Source organism: Baudoinia panamericana (genome assembly GCF_000338955.1).
Source record: "Baudoinia panamericana UAMH 10762 unplaced genomic scaffold BAUCOscaffold_13, whole genome shotgun sequence".
Taxonomy (NCBI): Eukaryota; Fungi; Ascomycota; class Dothideomycetes; order Mycosphaerellales; family Teratosphaeriaceae; genus Baudoinia; species Baudoinia panamericana.
The window spans coordinates 639,957-656,038 of record NW_006911269.1 but is presented as its reverse complement, the minus strand read 5'-3'; the positions used below and the strand labels follow the sequence as shown (position 1 = coordinate 656,038).

Sequence of the window (16,082 nt, the reverse complement as noted above, 5' to 3'; positions counted from 1 at the left end):
CGCACCAACTGCGCGAACTTGGATCCTCGCTTCCATCATCCAATATTGCTAGACACCACGAGGAGCCGATCGTGCTGGTCTCCGTCGGTTAATATACCGGGCTGCTGGACAATTGTACCGCTCGTCCGGTGTGAGAGCACATCGAGATCTGCTGCTGCGGTACACCACAGGAGTCGGCACCCCCATGGCCTTCTCCCGCCCTTCCAGAAGACCTGCACGGAATCCCGCGTCATGCTGCATCGGCAAGGGTGTCGGATGCTCAGACCGAACACCAAGGCACGCGCCTTCGGCAGTGACACAAATGTCAATGCTTCCGATTCGATCGTTTGAAGTGAGCAACGTTACACTGCACGTTTAGCAGATCTGCAATAGCAATGCTTCAACGGGCAGGCGAAAACGTGGTGTTGCACATCGTTCCGTGGTGTCAGGGCAAGGTTCCGCAATGTCATCGGAGCTTTACCGAACCTCGCTTGCTGGTCTGTGCGGCTTGTCGTTCAATGGCCGTGTCTAGGCAACTTTGCGGCGCCAGCGGAGACGCATGGCATGGGGGCGCCACGCTCTTAGGCTACATGCGAAGCTACTTCAACCGCGGTCACATGTGTAACCCTACAGCAACGAACTCTGCGAAGAGTCTCATATCGACTGTATTGCAGTAGACTTGAAAAAGCGGCTACTGCGGGAAAGTGAAGTGAAGATCATCAACCGTGCGTGGTGCGGCTCGTTTCAGTTGACGAGCGTGGAACGGCTGAAGATCTTTGCCGATCAGAATCGCTGTAACCTACATCCTGGATATATGCAGGGTCAAGCACCGGCACTGTGGGTATACAAAGCAACCCCATCGGCTACCATTCCTTGAACGAGTGCTTTCACCCGGTAACCGGATGAAGAGGTCAGGGTTTGTGTTACTTTCAGGAATTTGGTTGTTGAGGACTCGTTTGCGACTGAAGGCACGATCTATCGGAGAGGGAGAAATTGCAACGCAGCTTGTGGAGATGTTCCTCGCGAGCACAGATTGGCTAGTCGCAAATTCTGCATCCGGCACCCTTTTGAGGTGCATTCAGCCAAGCTGTGTCGAATAACCTCGCTGTAAGGTTTGCGCAGCGATTGCCGCGCCATCGATTCGAACTGCCAAGCGACTGAATTTATCGGCGCCGGCTATTAGCAATGAAGACCTTCAAGACGAGAGATCGCCATTACTTGTGATGCAGACATCTTGACTAGCCCAACTTCGTAGTGTACCTAACGATGTTCATGTAATTGTACCGATGCGACACAGTGTCGCGCAGCCTTTCACACGCCCAAACTCCACGCCTGCTAAAGCCACTATGCCCCAAGAAGAATACCACAAGCCCATCATGTCCTCGTAGCGAATACTGTACAACTGGAGTCCGCGCAGCTCTGCATCCTTACTAACCCTACTTCGACCACTCCAACACCTCCAACGCTAACATAACTAGTACCAGCGTACTCGGGAATATAGCCACGACGTAACTCGCCGTCAATAGACTACTCATTGCCCCCATGAACACCCCATTGACTTGACATATCTGCGCCAACTGCAACGCCGACGGTGCGCCCGTCAACAAGAAACACACGATGATGAAAATCGGATCGTCAAGGATGCTGACAGGCACGTACTTGGCCATCAGCGCAAGCACAGGCGCCATGATGAGCGTTGGGAGGATCATGCGTGAAATAATGGAAGCGTAGAGGAGTCTGCGTTCTTCCGCCTTCTCCTCCGGCGTCGTGGCGAGTTGGTCTTGAGGTAAGGTGCTACGAGCCAGATTCGCGCCCAGCACGACCAGGATCAGCGGGACGGCGACGCCGCCGGATTGGCTGACAGCGCGGGTGACGGAATTGTTGATGAGCGTTCCTGGGTCGAAGAAGAGGTGTTGGAGACGTGGAATGGAAGCGACGAGGAGCGCGACAAGCATAGCCCAGAGGGGAGGGTTCATTTGGCGCCATACGCCGCGCCAGAAGGCCGAGTTGTAGTAGTTCGCTTTGGTCAACGTCTTTTGCACGGGCGCGGGCAGACGATGGAACTGGTTGTTTAGGAAGGTGGAGAGTGCTGAGGCCGCTTTGTGGTATTGGCGCAGGCCTTGGTGGTGGTAATGGTTCAGTCGCGCTTTCCAGGCTGGCATGTCTTCCGGTACGCTGTTAGCGGAGCGCGTGGAGTAGGTTGGGAACTGCGTGATGTGGCCCGTCGAACGCGCACGGTCGCCCAACGGACCGGTGGTAGTCGGTCGTTGCTGGGTTGGCGAGTTCGACTCCGAAACGATGTTCCTAGGCTCGTTGCCGACAATGTTGCCATTAGCGGGCGTGGCTCCTACAAGCTCGGGCCTTCCTTCATCGTCCTCTTCATTCGAGACACTATCTGCGCCGGAAGAGAAGCCGGAATCTGGTGTCTTGTGCGCTTTACCGTTAGCGTAGCCGTTCAGTGGGAGGTCAGGGTCTTCATCCTCTTCGTCCGGGTCATCCCTATATCTCCCTTCTTCCCTGACTCGATCCTCGTCCGTAGCATGCTGTCTTTCCTCTTCTTCGTACGCCTTTGCCGGCTTCAGCAGCACGCTGTAACCCCACGTCCATCGAAGCAACTGGCCGAGCTGCTGGAAGATGAGCAGATACAGGATACCTCTTGCCGCGACTTCATTGTCATTGTCGCCAGGCACCTTATCCCAGTGCAATCCACTGATTGTCTTACTCAGACTCAGCACAAGCGAGATGGGCAGACTGTTGCTGTTTCCAAATACACCCATTGCCAGAATGAAGTTCTTCTGTCGCTTGTTACGACTGAAGCCGAACACCCTCGCCATGAGCTGTGCACAACACCAGCTCACCAACGTCTGCGCGGCGAAGATGACGGGTATCACCACCAAATCGGCAAGCTTGTCGGCGTTCAATTGGCTTGCAAGTTTCGTGAAGATCAGGCAAGGCGTGAAGACCATTGTATTCAGCTCTGCAACGAACTTCTGGCTGTTGGCGTCGAACATGCCCGTGCGTGCGACGAGGAAGCCTGGCAGAGCCACGAACACCACTTCGAGCACCGCTTCGCATACCAGTCCGGCTAGATGTAGGAAGTTGGGGTGGTTACTGTGGGGTGGTGCATTGCCTAGTAAGGATAATGTGCTGTTGGCTGCAGCGGCCATGATCGTTGGTAGTTGCTCGTTAGTGCGCCGCTCGAGCGAAGGGTGGAGGTTGAGCGCGGCTTCGGCGAGGGTACGGAGGCGTAAGGACTCTATGAGCGGCATCTCGACGTTGTGAAGGGGTTACGTTAAGCGCTCGCGGAAGGTGTAGGTGACGATTGGGTATGCACGTTGGTCGATGCCGTATCTCAACAGTCACCGCGGAGACGTCACCTACGCAGCAGGGCCGGTGCTGCACGTGAGCTGTGAACAATTCGCATGCTTGTATATTCCTTCAAATAGTCTCAAGAAGGCGGCCGGTGTCATTCTGCAAAACCAAGGTGCTTGAACCTCACTGCCCTGATCTTGGGTGCTTGGCTTGACCCGTCGCATCATCGCTTCCTCACCCTGAGCGACGAAACACGTGCAAGCGTGACGTTGCCGCGCAGCGAGGGTACAACCGCCCGCTTTCCGTGCTGACTCACCCACAAGCGTGGGTTGCGTGGCTTCTATGCGCGCACAATACCTTGCTTGAGTACCTGGAGCGTGCATTTAATGGCTGTTCTGAGCCCATCACAGCACTGCAGCCTTCACGACACGTTTACTTCTTCGATATAAGCAACCTCTGACAACCAAGGCTTGACAACTCTTGCCACTACCAACATCTTCGCCTGGCTGCCCGGACAATAATGATGGGGTTTGTCACGTCTGAGCCATCAGTACCAAGGACAACATGTTCCGGTCCTGATCAGGCTCTTTGCTTAGGCAGACGACAGACTGCGTGACGTGGAACCTAGTCCGCTCGAGTGCCCTTCTGTATTCTGATCCCGGCGATTGCAGAAATCCTGGGCGTTTTCTGGATGTTTCCGCTGCCCGCAGGAACTGTCCACTTGCAGCAATTGGGTTGTCGTGATGCGCAGCATTTGGGCCTTAAAGTAATCACTTGCTTGAGTTTTCAGGCCGGGGGGCTTGGGACAATCTTCGCTGGCATCCTCCACCCTCTATGACCTGTAGCGGACACCCAAGCGCATCCACGAGGTAGGTGTTGGTCCTGAGTGCTTGCACCCTATACTTACACTCTGGAATTGGCTCTTATGCGAGAGACAGGGAGCCTCTATACTAAACAAAGTTGTGTACTGGAATTGACGCTCATGCAATAGACAGGCAGCCATGTAGTCAATGCTCCCTCAGTGAAACGGGCAAGTAGGAAGACATACACCGCCGCGATCACCGGTACTTGGTGGACACCAGTAGAGACATCAACGATCTTTGGGCAGCGATCCAAACCGTAGCGTCAGACCGAGTCCTGTATACGCACCTGCCTTGGTTAAGCTATGCAGGCCGGACTAGTTACTGTGTGAGAGCGATGGCTGTTCCTCAATTTGCGAGAAATATTACTCTCATGGTTGGCATACATTCCTTGTACTGTATGTCGTCTTGCAGAGCCAAGAGCAATTGGCGCGGCTCATGCAACGCCTCCGTGGCTTCACTGTTCTTGACACTGCGGGATCCCGATTGAGCTTCAGCCGCCCGGTCCCGCTTCAGCTAAGGAGCGCCCTCGCTCATCACGACGTTTGACTGGATCGATTGATGGCAAGGATGGTGCAATTGAGCGCGGCGCGGCTTGATATACGCCGTACGTCACCTACGCGTACCCCACACACTCTATCCAATTCCAAGCAGGCGTAGTGAGTTGGGTATTTGCTCGCAGAGAATCTTCCTGAAACACTCCCCTCCTGTTCTGCTTCTTCACACGTCCATGCAATCTGTCGTAGCGTGCAGACTCCTGCTCCCTCTCATACCTTATATTCGCTCATCAAGCACAGCTTCCCCATTTGCACACACCTTCTTCGCCTGATCGACAGCTATCTCGATCTGCGCCTCCCGCGGCGATCCGCTTGCGATTGCCCATCCATCATTGCACCGCCACATTTCGAAAGCTTGTATCGATCTCCGATGTCTATGTACGGTGCACGTGTGATGAGAGGATTGCGGAGACTTTGAGCTTGTATCGAGCTGCATTGACCGCTGCTGCCTTGCTGGGCGTTTACACCGACCAAGAAGAGGCTACCAAGCCAGCCGCGGAAGCATCAGGTGCGGTCAAACCTTGCCGTAAGACCTCGAGCCCGCGCGGCGGCGGCGGCCCTATACCAAGATGTCCACCCCCGACGAGCAACAGACTCCGCTTGACTCACCCTCACCACCCATGTCACCCGAAGAGACCGTATCCTCACCCCTAGGCAGTTCCACCTCTCCGCGGCCGCCTTCGAGACCGACACATGCAGCATCCGAGATGTCTACCTCCACCGTGTCCAGTATGACTGCCTCTTCTCAACCACTTGGCAATCTCAATGCAGCCAGACGACCTGGAGGTGCACCTCTCCCAGCAGCAAAAGGTGGTATGAACAACCCAGATATTGCTGCCCGAATGCGGGCTTTCCACATATCACGACAAAACACCCCGTCACAAGTACCAACCCGAGGTACACCTTCTAATGGCACCGACTCCACGGCATCCACTCCGCCGGTGGCTGGCTTCCCATCGGGTTTCAAGCTCCCACCGCACATGCAAAGACCGGCACCACATGGCTCCGTCTCGTCTCCGGCAGTACCCGGGAGTAAGCCTCCCGGCAAAGGTCCGTCGCTAGCGGAGAAGCGAGGCCTGAGACTGCCCGGCGGTTTACCAGGTGCCCCTGCTTCACCCAACCCAGCTGCTCCCGGCGCGCCTGCAGGCAGGCAAAAGCCGAAGATGACGCTTTCATCAATGGGCGGCGGAGAGGCAAATGGTGGGCCTAATGGAGCGGCTGAGGAGAAGCCGAAAGAACAGAGCCAGCTGGACAAGTACTCCGAGTTCATTGACACTAAGAATGGCGCGCTCACTTTCAAGGGCAAAGCCACGGTCAATGCGGAAGGAATCAATTTCACTTCAGGCAAGACCTTCTCTATCAGCTTGGACGAAGTCGACACGCTCGATGAGCTGGGCAAGGGCAACTACGGAACAGTCTACAAAGTTCGGCATTCAAGACCCAAGTTCCGCCGTGCAGGCCAAGGCCTCGCCGGTAACAAGGCTATTCGCCCAACCGACCGGAACTCAGAGGACGAGGTCAACTCACCTAACTCTCCGACTTCGGCAGGAGGCAACAAGGATGGTACCAGCGGCATCATTATGGCGATGAAGGAGATGCGGCTCGAATTAGACGATGCCAAGTTTCAATCAATCATCATGGAGCTGGATATCTTACATCGCTGCATCAGTCCCTACATCATCGATTTCTATGGCGCTTTCTTCCAAGAAGGCGCAGTATATATTTGCATCGAGTTCATGGACGGAGGTAGCATGGACAAAATCTATGGCGACGGTGTTCCGGAATCCATCCTGCGGAAGATGACGCTTGCGACGACGCTGGGCTTGAAGAGCCTAAAGGAGGAGCATAATATCATCCACCGAGATGTCAAGCCCACGAACATCCTGGTGAATACCAAAGGCCAGTTCAAGATCTGCGATTTCGGCGTGAGTGGGAACCTAGTGGCGAGTATTGCCAAGACGAACATTGGCTGTCAGTCGTACATGGCTCCCGAGCGAATAAGCAGTGGCGGGATGGCGCAGGCTGGTGCTGGAGCCGGGACTTACAGTGTGCAGAGTGATATTTGGAGTTTGGGATTGACGATCATTGAGTGTGCATTGGGCCGGTATCCGTACCCGCCGGAAACATACGACAACATCTTCTCGCAACTATCCGTAAGTAATTCCACGGTGCACACGTGAACGAGCAGCACGGCTGATATGATCTGTAACAGGCAATCGTAGACGGCGAACCTCCCGATCTCCCCTCACAGAAGTTCTCCGAAGCCGCCCGTAACTTCGTAGCGGGCTGTCTCAACAAAATACCGAAACTTCGGCCTACCTACCCAATGCTGTTGCAGCACGCTTGGCTGGCTCCAATGATCAAGCCCGAAACGATCATGGAGGAAGATGAAGAGGCTGCTGAGGCCGAAGCGGCGAATGGCTCGGCAAACTTTGGTGTCGAGGAGACGACCAATGGCAACAGTACTTCTGAGGGAGTGGTGGACCGAGAGGTCGCCGATTGGGTTATTGACGCGCTGGAGAAGAGGAAGAAGGGTACTCTGGGAAAGAGCGCGAAGCCGGCGCTGCATGCGGCGCCTTTGGATGCTACGGTGGGGAATGGGTCGGGTGTACAGCCGGTGGCGGTATGATGTAACCACATGTTAGCCTGGCCTTGAGGGGAGTTGCCAGGACTGGTGGATTTCCAGCGACTTGGACGTGAATGTCACTCGGAAGAGCGGAACATGTCCATACATAAGCGTTTCGAGCTACACGAGGCTTAGAAACGAGTATAATGATGGTATGATAGTGTATATACGCTGTGGGCGTTGACGTTGCGGCCGTGTGGCACGCTGCAGAGCTGAAGGATATGTATCTCGGTGTTAGCAAGGTCAACGCCCAGTTTCAGTGCTACTGCGAGCCCTGCATTCTACCTGCCGGAGGATTCTGATGCTGTCGTTAACTTCTGGCAAGTGCTTCGCTTGGCGCCGGGGGTGGCCAATCAGAGCGCGTAGACGGCGCGTCAGGCGTTCCTGCCCGATCCGTTTCACCTCTCGCCTCGTAGACCGCACTCTTCACCACTCGTCTGCCCTGACTTTGTTGCACTCTCTACTCCAACCCATCGCGTGACACACCGACGGACAGATGCTTGATCATGTAGTATGGGTAATGCCTTGCAGTAAGTGACGCCGGTAGGTGAGCTTCGCGCTCCAGGTTTGGCACCCGCGTAATGCGTCTCTTTGCATCTGTCCGTTCACTCTCTTCTGTAAGACGTGCCATGTGCTACTTATGTACTGAACTGTGGCGGTTCGGTACTCCTTCACTGATGTTATAGGCCGGCGATCCGAGAAGCAACCGCTTCAGCAGCATTCCTTGAGCCGCAGCATAGCAACCATCAAACACTGCATACGTCACGGTATTGCCCTGCAAGACAAGCGCCACGTGACTGCCTACGGCCTACACTATGCGATAGAGACGATCCGTCTTTGTTCAGGACTCATTCACTACCTTCTTTCAAGGCCACAATACTATTCTTTCCAGAAGTGCGACATACATATCTCAGCGCTGGACGCGTGGGCCCACAATCATTCAGAATCGTTAAGACTGTCGGCACCTGCATCGTTCACTGCTACCCGCATACCTCGTGAAACCATCCCTTTCCAGCGCCCACCCGCGTCGCGCAAGACCATTGTTGGGAAGCCGATACAGCCGGCGTCTGAGAAGGCAAGTGCAGCGCTGGCCGCCATGCATAGCCGAGCTTTGTTCCATTCTCGCCACTTTGTCAGCCGGTCTGAGCATGCGAACGACGACCTAACACCGGAGGTGCATATCATGGCACCAAGGGTCGCGCAACCGGAACCGTACCCTCTACCAGAGCCACTGCCGGGCCAGGGACCGGTTGGAGGGTTTGGCGAGCTCCTCAACTACACCACCGCGGCCGAACCGTACAGCCATGGACTCGTCGGCGTCAATCAGGACGACAATTACCTCTTTATCAACATATTGCTCGCTTCGTTTCTTGGACTGTTAGCAGTGACGCTGGGATACCGGTGGGCACAGATGGCCAATGCCCATCTCCGACATCTCATGACAATGGGAAGATGGGAGGACCAGAGGTATTGGATGTACAATCGTTCGCACTTCTGGCCCAGGATCAAGCGCAGCCTACTGTACGCGCCACTGGGGAAGGTACGGCACAACAAGGAGATACAGCTGTCGAAAGCGATCAGTATTGGAACACTACCATCACGATTCCACATGCTTTTGCTAGTGCTATACTTCGCCAGCAACTTCTCATACTGTCTAGCGCTGGACTGGAGGAACGAGAACAGCTACTCGGTGGTAGCGGAGCTTCGAGGCCGGACAGGCGCGCTGGCCGCTTTCAACATCATACCCACCATTCTGTTTGCGCTGCGCAATAACCCGCTCATACCGATCACGCGGGTCTCCTACGACACCTTCAACCTCCTCCATAGATGGTGCGCACGGATGTTTGTCTTTCTGGCCGCCATACACACGATTTGCTGGGCTGTGAACAGCATCAGCGCTGGAGGAATGTACCAAATCCACATCGACCTTACCACCAGCTTTAGCTACAAATGGGGCATGGTGGCGACATGTCTTTTCGGTACCATCTTCCTGACAGCTTTCAGTCCGCTCAGACACGCCTTCTACGAGGTCTTCCTCAACTCGCATAGGCTGCTTGTGCTCCTCGCGCTTATCGGCGTGTACCTGCACTTGGACTACGCCAACCTCCCGCAGCTGCCGTACATCCAGCTCGCATTCGCCTTCTGGGCAGCGGAGTGGGCGTGGCGTGTGCTGAGAGTGCTTTACCACAACGTTAGCCGACAGCACGGTATGACTAGAGTGAACGTCGAAGCGCTGCCCTCAGAAGCCTGCCGCGTGACTTTCAACCTAGCAAGACCATGGCGGTGGCAGCCCGGATGCCACGTTCACGCCTACCTACCCACCTTTGCGCTATGGTCCAGCCACCCCTTCTCAATAGCATGGGCGGAGAGCGGACCACGCAATCCGTCCTTGGACGTGGAGATGGAGAAGATCGTCTCCACAGCTCCAAGCGTAGCGAACAATGCCAGTGACCACAGCGTCATGACCAAGCAGTCAGCGTACTCGAAGCGGAGTACCATCGCCGCGGTCGTCGAGATCACGCACCGGAAGGAGGGCGCTAACATCGCTCTCCCACGGGATGCGGCCGTGACGACTGTAAGCCTCATCATGAGGGCACGGACGGGGATGACAAGAACGCTGTATAACGCCGCTTGTGCTGCTCCGAACGGCACGATCACGACTTGGGGCGCGATAGAAGGACCGTACGGCGGTCACGAGTCGATGGCGTCGTATGGCACTGTAGTGCTCTTCGCAGGGGGCGTGGGAATAACGCATTGCGTCGGGTACGTGCATCACTTGATGCTGCAGTACCAGGCCGGCACGGCCAGCACGCAACGCATCCTCCTCGTCTGGTCCGTGCCCAACACGGAAGCGCTGGAGTGGGTGCGGGTGTGGATGGACCAGATCTTGCGGATGGAGGGGAGGAGAGACATTCTCCGGATTCAGCTCTTTGTCACCAAGCCCAGACATAGAGGCGAAGTCATCAGCAACACGGGGAGCGTGCAGATGTTTCCTGGACGGTGCAATCCGCAGACGATCATTGAGAAGGAGATGCAGGAACGGATCGGCGCAATGGGTGTGCAAGTATGCGGGCCTGGGGCTTTTGCTGATAGCGTTCGCGCGGCTGTGCGAGCAGTCGTGGAGCAAGGGGCGGTGGACTTCATCGAGGAGGCATTCACGTACTAAGAGAAGCGTGGCTTATGGGCTAGCACGGTCTCAGCTTGTACAGATAGAGCTCGCTATGTTGGCTTGAGCGAAAACGCAATCCCACGTTGACACACTGGTCCACCTTAACTGCAAATGTACCGCAAAGACTTCTCCCGGCGCTCGTTTGCAAGACACTGGCCCGTGACCAGGAGGAGTCTCCGGTATGAGCTTCGTAGCTTCCTTCCCAAAAGCACTTGTGACGACATATACTTCCTCTTTCGAGCTCAGCTCACCAAATGCTTAGACATTACTTCAAGACTCCAACGGAGCCACTAAGGCTTGTTCTATACTATCCTCCCACTCATAAGTCTCGCGTTTGCAAGCATCGTGGAAACTCATCGGTCGACCGGCAAGGGTGACAAACACTGCCACAGCGGTGTCTCTGGCAAGGTCGTGGAATGTTTTAAGCTGTTCTGCACGCACACCCATGCCTTGCTAGTAGCCCTTACTCCTGATGTGAGTCCAAAGCAGTGAGCCTTGAGCACGAAGCTTGAAAGGTAGGAAAAGTTCTTTCAGATTTGTGAGCGGCCTCTCAAGAAGTCCGGCAACGGCAAGGCCCATATTGTTGGGTTCTTGGAGAATGATACACCGGATCGCGCCGGGTTGTGTGGGTGCGAGCAGTCTGAGAAACCGACGAAGAACATGGGTAGAGTCCACGATGAAGGTGCTGCTGTGCAGTGGGAGAAGGGCAGCGTCTTGGTGGATCTGCTGGCAAGTCTTTTAAAGCCGCAGTTCGAGCTGCTCGATGCGCATGCTCGATGGATAAGCGTAGTCGGGCATGTAACAGTGGCCATGTGCTGGCTTCCGGTGCAGCTACAGTTGTGTCGACGCGCTTGTGGGATGCGATCACGGCGCCTGTTTCGGAGTGCTCGTCTCCTCCATATCCAACTCCTGCCTTTCGCTACGAGTTGGTCATGCTGCATAGCCAGTAATCGTCACGCAAAGTGTAGCGCTTCCAAGTTGCGGTTCGAAGTTACTGACCCTCAGCACAGGGCCTGCCATGGCCGAGGGGTTGTTCGGAGGGATATTATCAATTGGCAGCGCCATTGCCAGACGAGACGGATTGTGATCTTTCGTGCGGTTCTTATTGAGCTTTTTACACCAGACGAGACGGCCAAACGAACCGAAAGAACAAGGAGGAAATCAGACAAGACAAGATCGAAAATAGATTCGAACTTATTACCGCTTCCGCAATCACAGGTAACTGCGAAGCTAAATATTCTCCCCTTGCGCTGTTGCAACTAATTTGTGAAGTTAGGAAAGGATCCTCTGCCGGACGCCCTTGCGCCAACAACGCCTCGTGCTACATCATACATCTGCAACCGCCAAACCATGACTTCATGAGCTGCTGCGCTGATACACACCCACAACCATAGCATGGTCTCTCTCAAATGGCTCTAGCGTCAACTGCTCTTTCGGCTTGATCCTCTCCTCGCGTAGCTTGACCACTTCTCTTGCAAACACAGCTTCGGGGGCGGCAGTCGAGTCAATGCAGTTTGCCTTGATCGACACAACCACGCCACCACCGACTTTGAGAAACTGATGCGCATTAAGCCCCACAATGCGCGCCTGATCCGGCTGTGCGACGTCAGCGAAGATGCAGTCGACCATGCTGACGAGCATGCGGTACTTGAGCGGGTGCCGTGCGTCTTCGATGATGGGTATGACGTTGGTGCGATGCGTAGCCATGTTGATGAGGTCTCGTCCAGAGCGGTGCGAGAACTCCACGGCAAAGACAGTACCTGTAGGTCCGACAATGTCCGCAACATGCGATACCGAGGTTCCAGACGCAGCACCTAGGTATAGGACTTTGCTGCCGGGTTTCATGTGAATGTCTTCAAGACCACCGAGGATGCCGGCTGCGAGCTTGGAGCGGAAGGGATTCCAGACACGGTACTCGGTCTTGGTGGCGACCGGTGCGGTATCGCCGTTGACTGCACCGTCGCCAGAGACTGCTGTTGGTGTCTCGACGCTGATGCGCTTCTCGCCATAGACTGCTTCACCTGGAGTGAGGTTCTTCGTTACCAGAAGATCTTCCTTGCCGCGCGCTACGAAAACGCCTGGATGTCTGTGGGGTTCCTGATGGAGCGGTCAATTAATGCTCTTGCCAATTCTGTCGCTAATGTCACAACGTACAATGACCACTCTCTGGCCGCCCTTTGCGCCCATACCACCTCTGCCGCGTCCGCCACGTGCGCCGCCTCTGCTGGAGCCACGCGGAGCTCCTCGGCCACCCCTAGGACCTCCTCGTCCTCTGTCACCGAAACCCCCTGTTTGCTGTTAGCACCAACCAAGAGCGGCATAATGCGACTGCTCGTGTGCCTACCTCTTCCACCTCCACCTCCGCGTCCGCCGCCTCTGCCACCCCTCATGCCACCTCTACCGCCTCTGTCTCCGCCACGGCCTCCTCTCGGTGTGAAGGCCATCCTGCTTCACTTTCGCAGGGTTATAGGCTGTCGTGTTGTGATCGCATGCAAGCCTCTCCGACTACTGAGTGTTTGGAAATTTTGGGCTTCTGAGCTTGTTGCAGGGATTCGGCGGGGACAGCCGAACGCTGCCGCACTTGCCAAGAGTCACTTATTCCGCTCCACACAACTGCAGGCGTTGGAAAAGATTGAGCGAGAGTTGTAGCATTGCGCGCATCGACAGTCAACAACCGGCAATATGGTATGTGTAGATGCGTGATCGAGTGGTGTACCTACCAGCTACACCATGTCGAACTGTCACTGACTGTTCATCCTTGCAGGTTCGCTACGCAGCAACACACATCGAGCCCGCCAAATCCGCCCGCGCTCGCGGCTCCTACCTCCGTGTCTCTTTCAAGAATACCCGCGAGACTGCGCAAGCCATCAATGGCTGGAAATACACGCGCGCCGTGCAATACCTCGAGAATGTCAAGAACCATGCGGAAGCGATCCCGATGAGGAGATATGCTGGGAGCACTGGCCGTACTGCGCAAGGTACGTAGCCCATCAAGGCATGCCACGTGCGAGGATGCATACAGTTTGATACTGATACGGTGGTAAAGGCAAGCAGTTCGGCGTCAGCAAGGCACGTTGGCCGGTCAAGTCTGCCGAGTTCCTCCTTTCGCTGCTCAAGAACGCGGAGGCGAACGCCGATACCAAGGGTCTCGACACGAGCAACCTGATTGTCAAGCATATCCAAGTCAACCAGGCACCGAAGCAGCGGAGACGGACGTACCGTGCGCACGGTCGCATCAATCCATACAGTAAGCGCTATGCCGCAGATCAACTGCCACTATGCTCGTACTGATCACATTGCTAGTGTCTAACCCATGTCACATTGAGATGATCCTGACTGAGGGTGAGGAGGTTGTGCAGAAGGCGCCGCAGGTTGTCCACCGCGAGCAAGGCCAGCATCTCTCGTCGCGCCAGCGCGGCAAAAGAATGAGGCAGATTACTCAGAGCGGAGAGGCATAGATGTGGTCATGTAAAGACTACCGAAGCATCACCGGCGCACAATCTGGGCGCCAGGTGTTAACGAGCGACTGGCAATGAGTTCGAGTGCGCGATTCTTGGGGAGTGCATCATTGCTGACTGCTCCGTCACTTCTATGTAACTACAGTACTCAATGCAGCCTCCCACGCTCTACAATCCTCCATTTGCGCTGCGAATGCTGTCGCACTATGCTATAACTTGCCCTTTCCCGTGCCGTTTGCTTCGCTTGCAGCAGCTAACTGCACACCAGCATTCGCGGAGTCGTTGTAGGCATTCGGATCGCGCAGGAACGATTCGTCGCCGGAGAAGTGCCTGCAATGTCGCGACTGTAAGCAAGTGCGCTAGAATGCACGATTCGATGTCTTGCTAATATCTCATCGTGGTGGGGCATGCCAGCGACATGGGCATATTGGGTGCGGTGGCATTAGGAGCCTGCTGCTGCTGCGCAATAGTCTCGAGTTCAATCTTGAAGGTCCTAATGCGGTGAGAACCTCGTAAGTGCGTCCTAACGCGACCGTTTCGGAAAGTGAGGCAGAAAAGACAGGTTAGAGGAGGGAAAAGGTAGCTTACCAGCCGCGCTCTTCGCCACCCTGGAGAAACGAGCAGTCGCCATTGATTTCGCAGCTCCAACCGCCCGCGACTCCCTTTCCTTCCCGCCACGCTACATCGGGTACCGAATCCGCTTGCTCTGGCTCCCACGGAGCCACATGAGGGGCCACCTGCGCTTCGGTCTGCCTACGCGTGAACTTACTGAAAGAGCACGTGAAGCATTTGAAGTCCTCCTCGCTCTCTTCTTTGGGCATACGTCCAGTCAGCGCTCGCCCAATCGCGATCATAGCCGCTGCATGCGTGCAAATCAGCAGCGCTTTCGGTCCATTAGGGTCGGTGTCCATGCGTTTAACGAGATGATGAAGGCAGTACGCTATACGGTCGTGAAGTTGGGGTATGCTTTCGCCTTTTGTCGAAGGCACGATGACGGGGTCCTTCTCGGCATATAGATGCGGGAAATGCGTGTTCAGAACCTCGATAGTAGCGGGAGAAGGATGATCGAAGCGCGCAAGTCCGTAAAACTCACCCAGGCCAGGCTCAATATGCACCCGGACTTTGTCCGTGCCTTTGCGTTGGGCAAGGGCATCGGTGAAAGGGGCCAGAGTCTGGATGCAACGGTAGAAAGGGCTGCTGTAGACAAGGTCCACGGGAGGCTCGACTTGGAGGAGGTGGTCGGCTAGTTGTTGAGCTTGCAAAACACCGTAAGATGCCAGTGCTGGATCTGAAGGTATTCCGGTGGGCGTCCGAACATTGGAGCTGTATTCGCCTGTCTGCGGGTCGACTACCCAGTTGGAGCGGTACTGCGGAAAGTGAGCATGTCAGAAAGATATTTCTTAGCCATTCCCGTCATTGCGTGTTGGGACGCAGACGGCGGCTGCGTACGCTTGACCATCTCAAGAACAACTGAGCCCATGAAATAGCGAAAGCCCTCGCGCCGGACTCCCTTCAATGTCGCGATAGCGTTTGAATGAGGCCCACAAGCGACGAACAACGAGAAGCAATAAGTGGAATCAAAGACCAGCCCTTAACTCCGACAAGCGGTAGGATCTGGACCGCGCACCATAAGAAGCAAGAGATGCACTGACTAAAGCCCTCGATCTATACTCTGTGTCGCAGACCCCATCTCAAAGAGGACGAAACGAAGGGAGAACAGTGATACTTACGCCATGTCTGACTACGTAGATAACTTCGAGCATGTCGTCTGTAGTTGCTTTGGTGTCCAATGCTCGAGCAAATTCGCGTTGAGCTGCGAAATTTATGTCCAAGGATCACCTCGGTTGGCCGGAGGAGGTCGGTAGCGAGGCAGATTCTTGTGCCGGTTGTAGTAGCAATCTCAAAGCATATAGCTGCAGAATCCGGCGGTTCATTCAAGTCATACGGCCAAACCTCTAGTGGCTGGAACCTGCGAAGCCTATCTTATTTGACATCAAGTAGTATACTTACCCTACAATATAGTATGTTATATTTATAAGTAGCTAGTTCCCTTCTATAATGATCTAGATAATTTTAAGGACATTGTTTAGAAGTAACTGCAATAATAATAATAGTAATAAT

General features: G+C 55.0%; 8 protein-coding genes across 8 annotated transcripts; 3 read left to right on the top strand and 5 right to left on the bottom strand.

Annotated features, from left to right (window-relative positions):
- Positions 1-1,186: 1,186 nt before the first annotated feature.
- On the bottom strand, positions 1,187-3,685 carry BAUCODRAFT_38381 (uncharacterized protein). Its single transcript, XM_007682200.1, has one exon. It carries the CDS (start codon positions 3,246-3,248, stop codon positions 1,416-1,418), a length of 1,833 nt encoding a protein of 610 aa, XP_007680390.1. The 5' UTR covers positions 3,249-3,685; the 3' UTR covers positions 1,187-1,415.
- A 198-nt stretch (positions 3,686-3,883) lies between these two features.
- Positions 3,884-4,294, bottom strand: BAUCODRAFT_27634 (uncharacterized protein; the record flags this gene model as incomplete). The annotated part of the gene is made up of 2 exons (XM_007682115.1): positions 3,884-4,123; positions 4,199-4,294. 2 exons carry the CDS (start codon positions 4,292-4,294, stop codon positions 3,884-3,886), a joined length of 336 nt encoding a protein of 111 aa, XP_007680305.1.
- Positions 4,295-4,850: 556 nt separating this feature from the next.
- On the top strand, positions 4,851-7,637 carry BAUCODRAFT_38378 (uncharacterized protein). Its single transcript, XM_007682199.1, has 2 exons — positions 4,851-6,861; positions 6,921-7,637. The coding sequence occupies exons 1-2, from the start codon at positions 5,278-5,280 to the stop codon at positions 7,335-7,337; spliced, it is 2,001 nt and encodes a 666-aa protein (XP_007680389.1). The 5' UTR covers positions 4,851-5,277; the 3' UTR covers positions 7,338-7,637.
- An 880-nt stretch (positions 7,638-8,517) lies between these two features.
- On the top strand, positions 8,518-10,500 carry BAUCODRAFT_78045 (uncharacterized protein; the record flags this gene model as incomplete). The annotated part of the gene is made up of 2 exons (XM_007682295.1): positions 8,518-9,729; positions 9,850-10,500. 2 exons carry the CDS (start codon positions 8,518-8,520, stop codon positions 10,498-10,500), a joined length of 1,863 nt encoding a protein of 620 aa, XP_007680485.1.
- Positions 10,501-10,637: 137 nt separating this feature from the next.
- On the bottom strand, positions 10,638-11,057 carry BAUCODRAFT_285533 (uncharacterized protein). The gene has a single exon (XM_007682530.1). It carries the CDS (start codon positions 10,948-10,950, stop codon positions 10,774-10,776), a length of 177 nt encoding a protein of 58 aa, XP_007680720.1. The 5' UTR covers positions 10,951-11,057; the 3' UTR covers positions 10,638-10,773.
- A 716-nt stretch (positions 11,058-11,773) lies between these two features.
- On the bottom strand, positions 11,774-12,868 carry BAUCODRAFT_38375 (uncharacterized protein). Its single transcript, XM_007682198.1, has 3 exons — positions 12,850-12,868; positions 12,658-12,793; positions 11,774-12,600 (listed from the first exon to the last, which is right to left on the bottom strand). Exons 2-3 carry the CDS (start codon positions 12,688-12,690, stop codon positions 11,860-11,862), a joined length of 774 nt encoding a protein of 257 aa, XP_007680388.1. The 5' UTR covers positions 12,691-12,793; positions 12,850-12,868; the 3' UTR covers positions 11,774-11,859.
- A 317-nt stretch (positions 12,869-13,185) lies between these two features.
- On the top strand, positions 13,186-13,961 carry BAUCODRAFT_126317 (uncharacterized protein; the record flags this gene model as incomplete). The annotated part of the gene is made up of 4 exons (XM_007682529.1): positions 13,186-13,188; positions 13,268-13,481; positions 13,550-13,750; positions 13,807-13,961. 4 exons carry the CDS (start codon positions 13,186-13,188, stop codon positions 13,959-13,961), a joined length of 573 nt encoding a protein of 190 aa, XP_007680719.1.
- Positions 13,962-14,447: 486 nt separating this feature from the next.
- On the bottom strand, positions 14,448-15,724 carry BAUCODRAFT_569680 (uncharacterized protein; the record flags this gene model as incomplete). Its single annotated transcript, XM_007682528.1, has 2 exons — positions 14,448-15,328; positions 15,692-15,724. 2 exons carry the CDS (start codon positions 15,722-15,724, stop codon positions 14,546-14,548), a joined length of 816 nt encoding a protein of 271 aa, XP_007680718.1. The 3' UTR covers positions 14,448-14,545.
- Between the last annotated feature and the right edge of the window lie 358 nt (positions 15,725-16,082).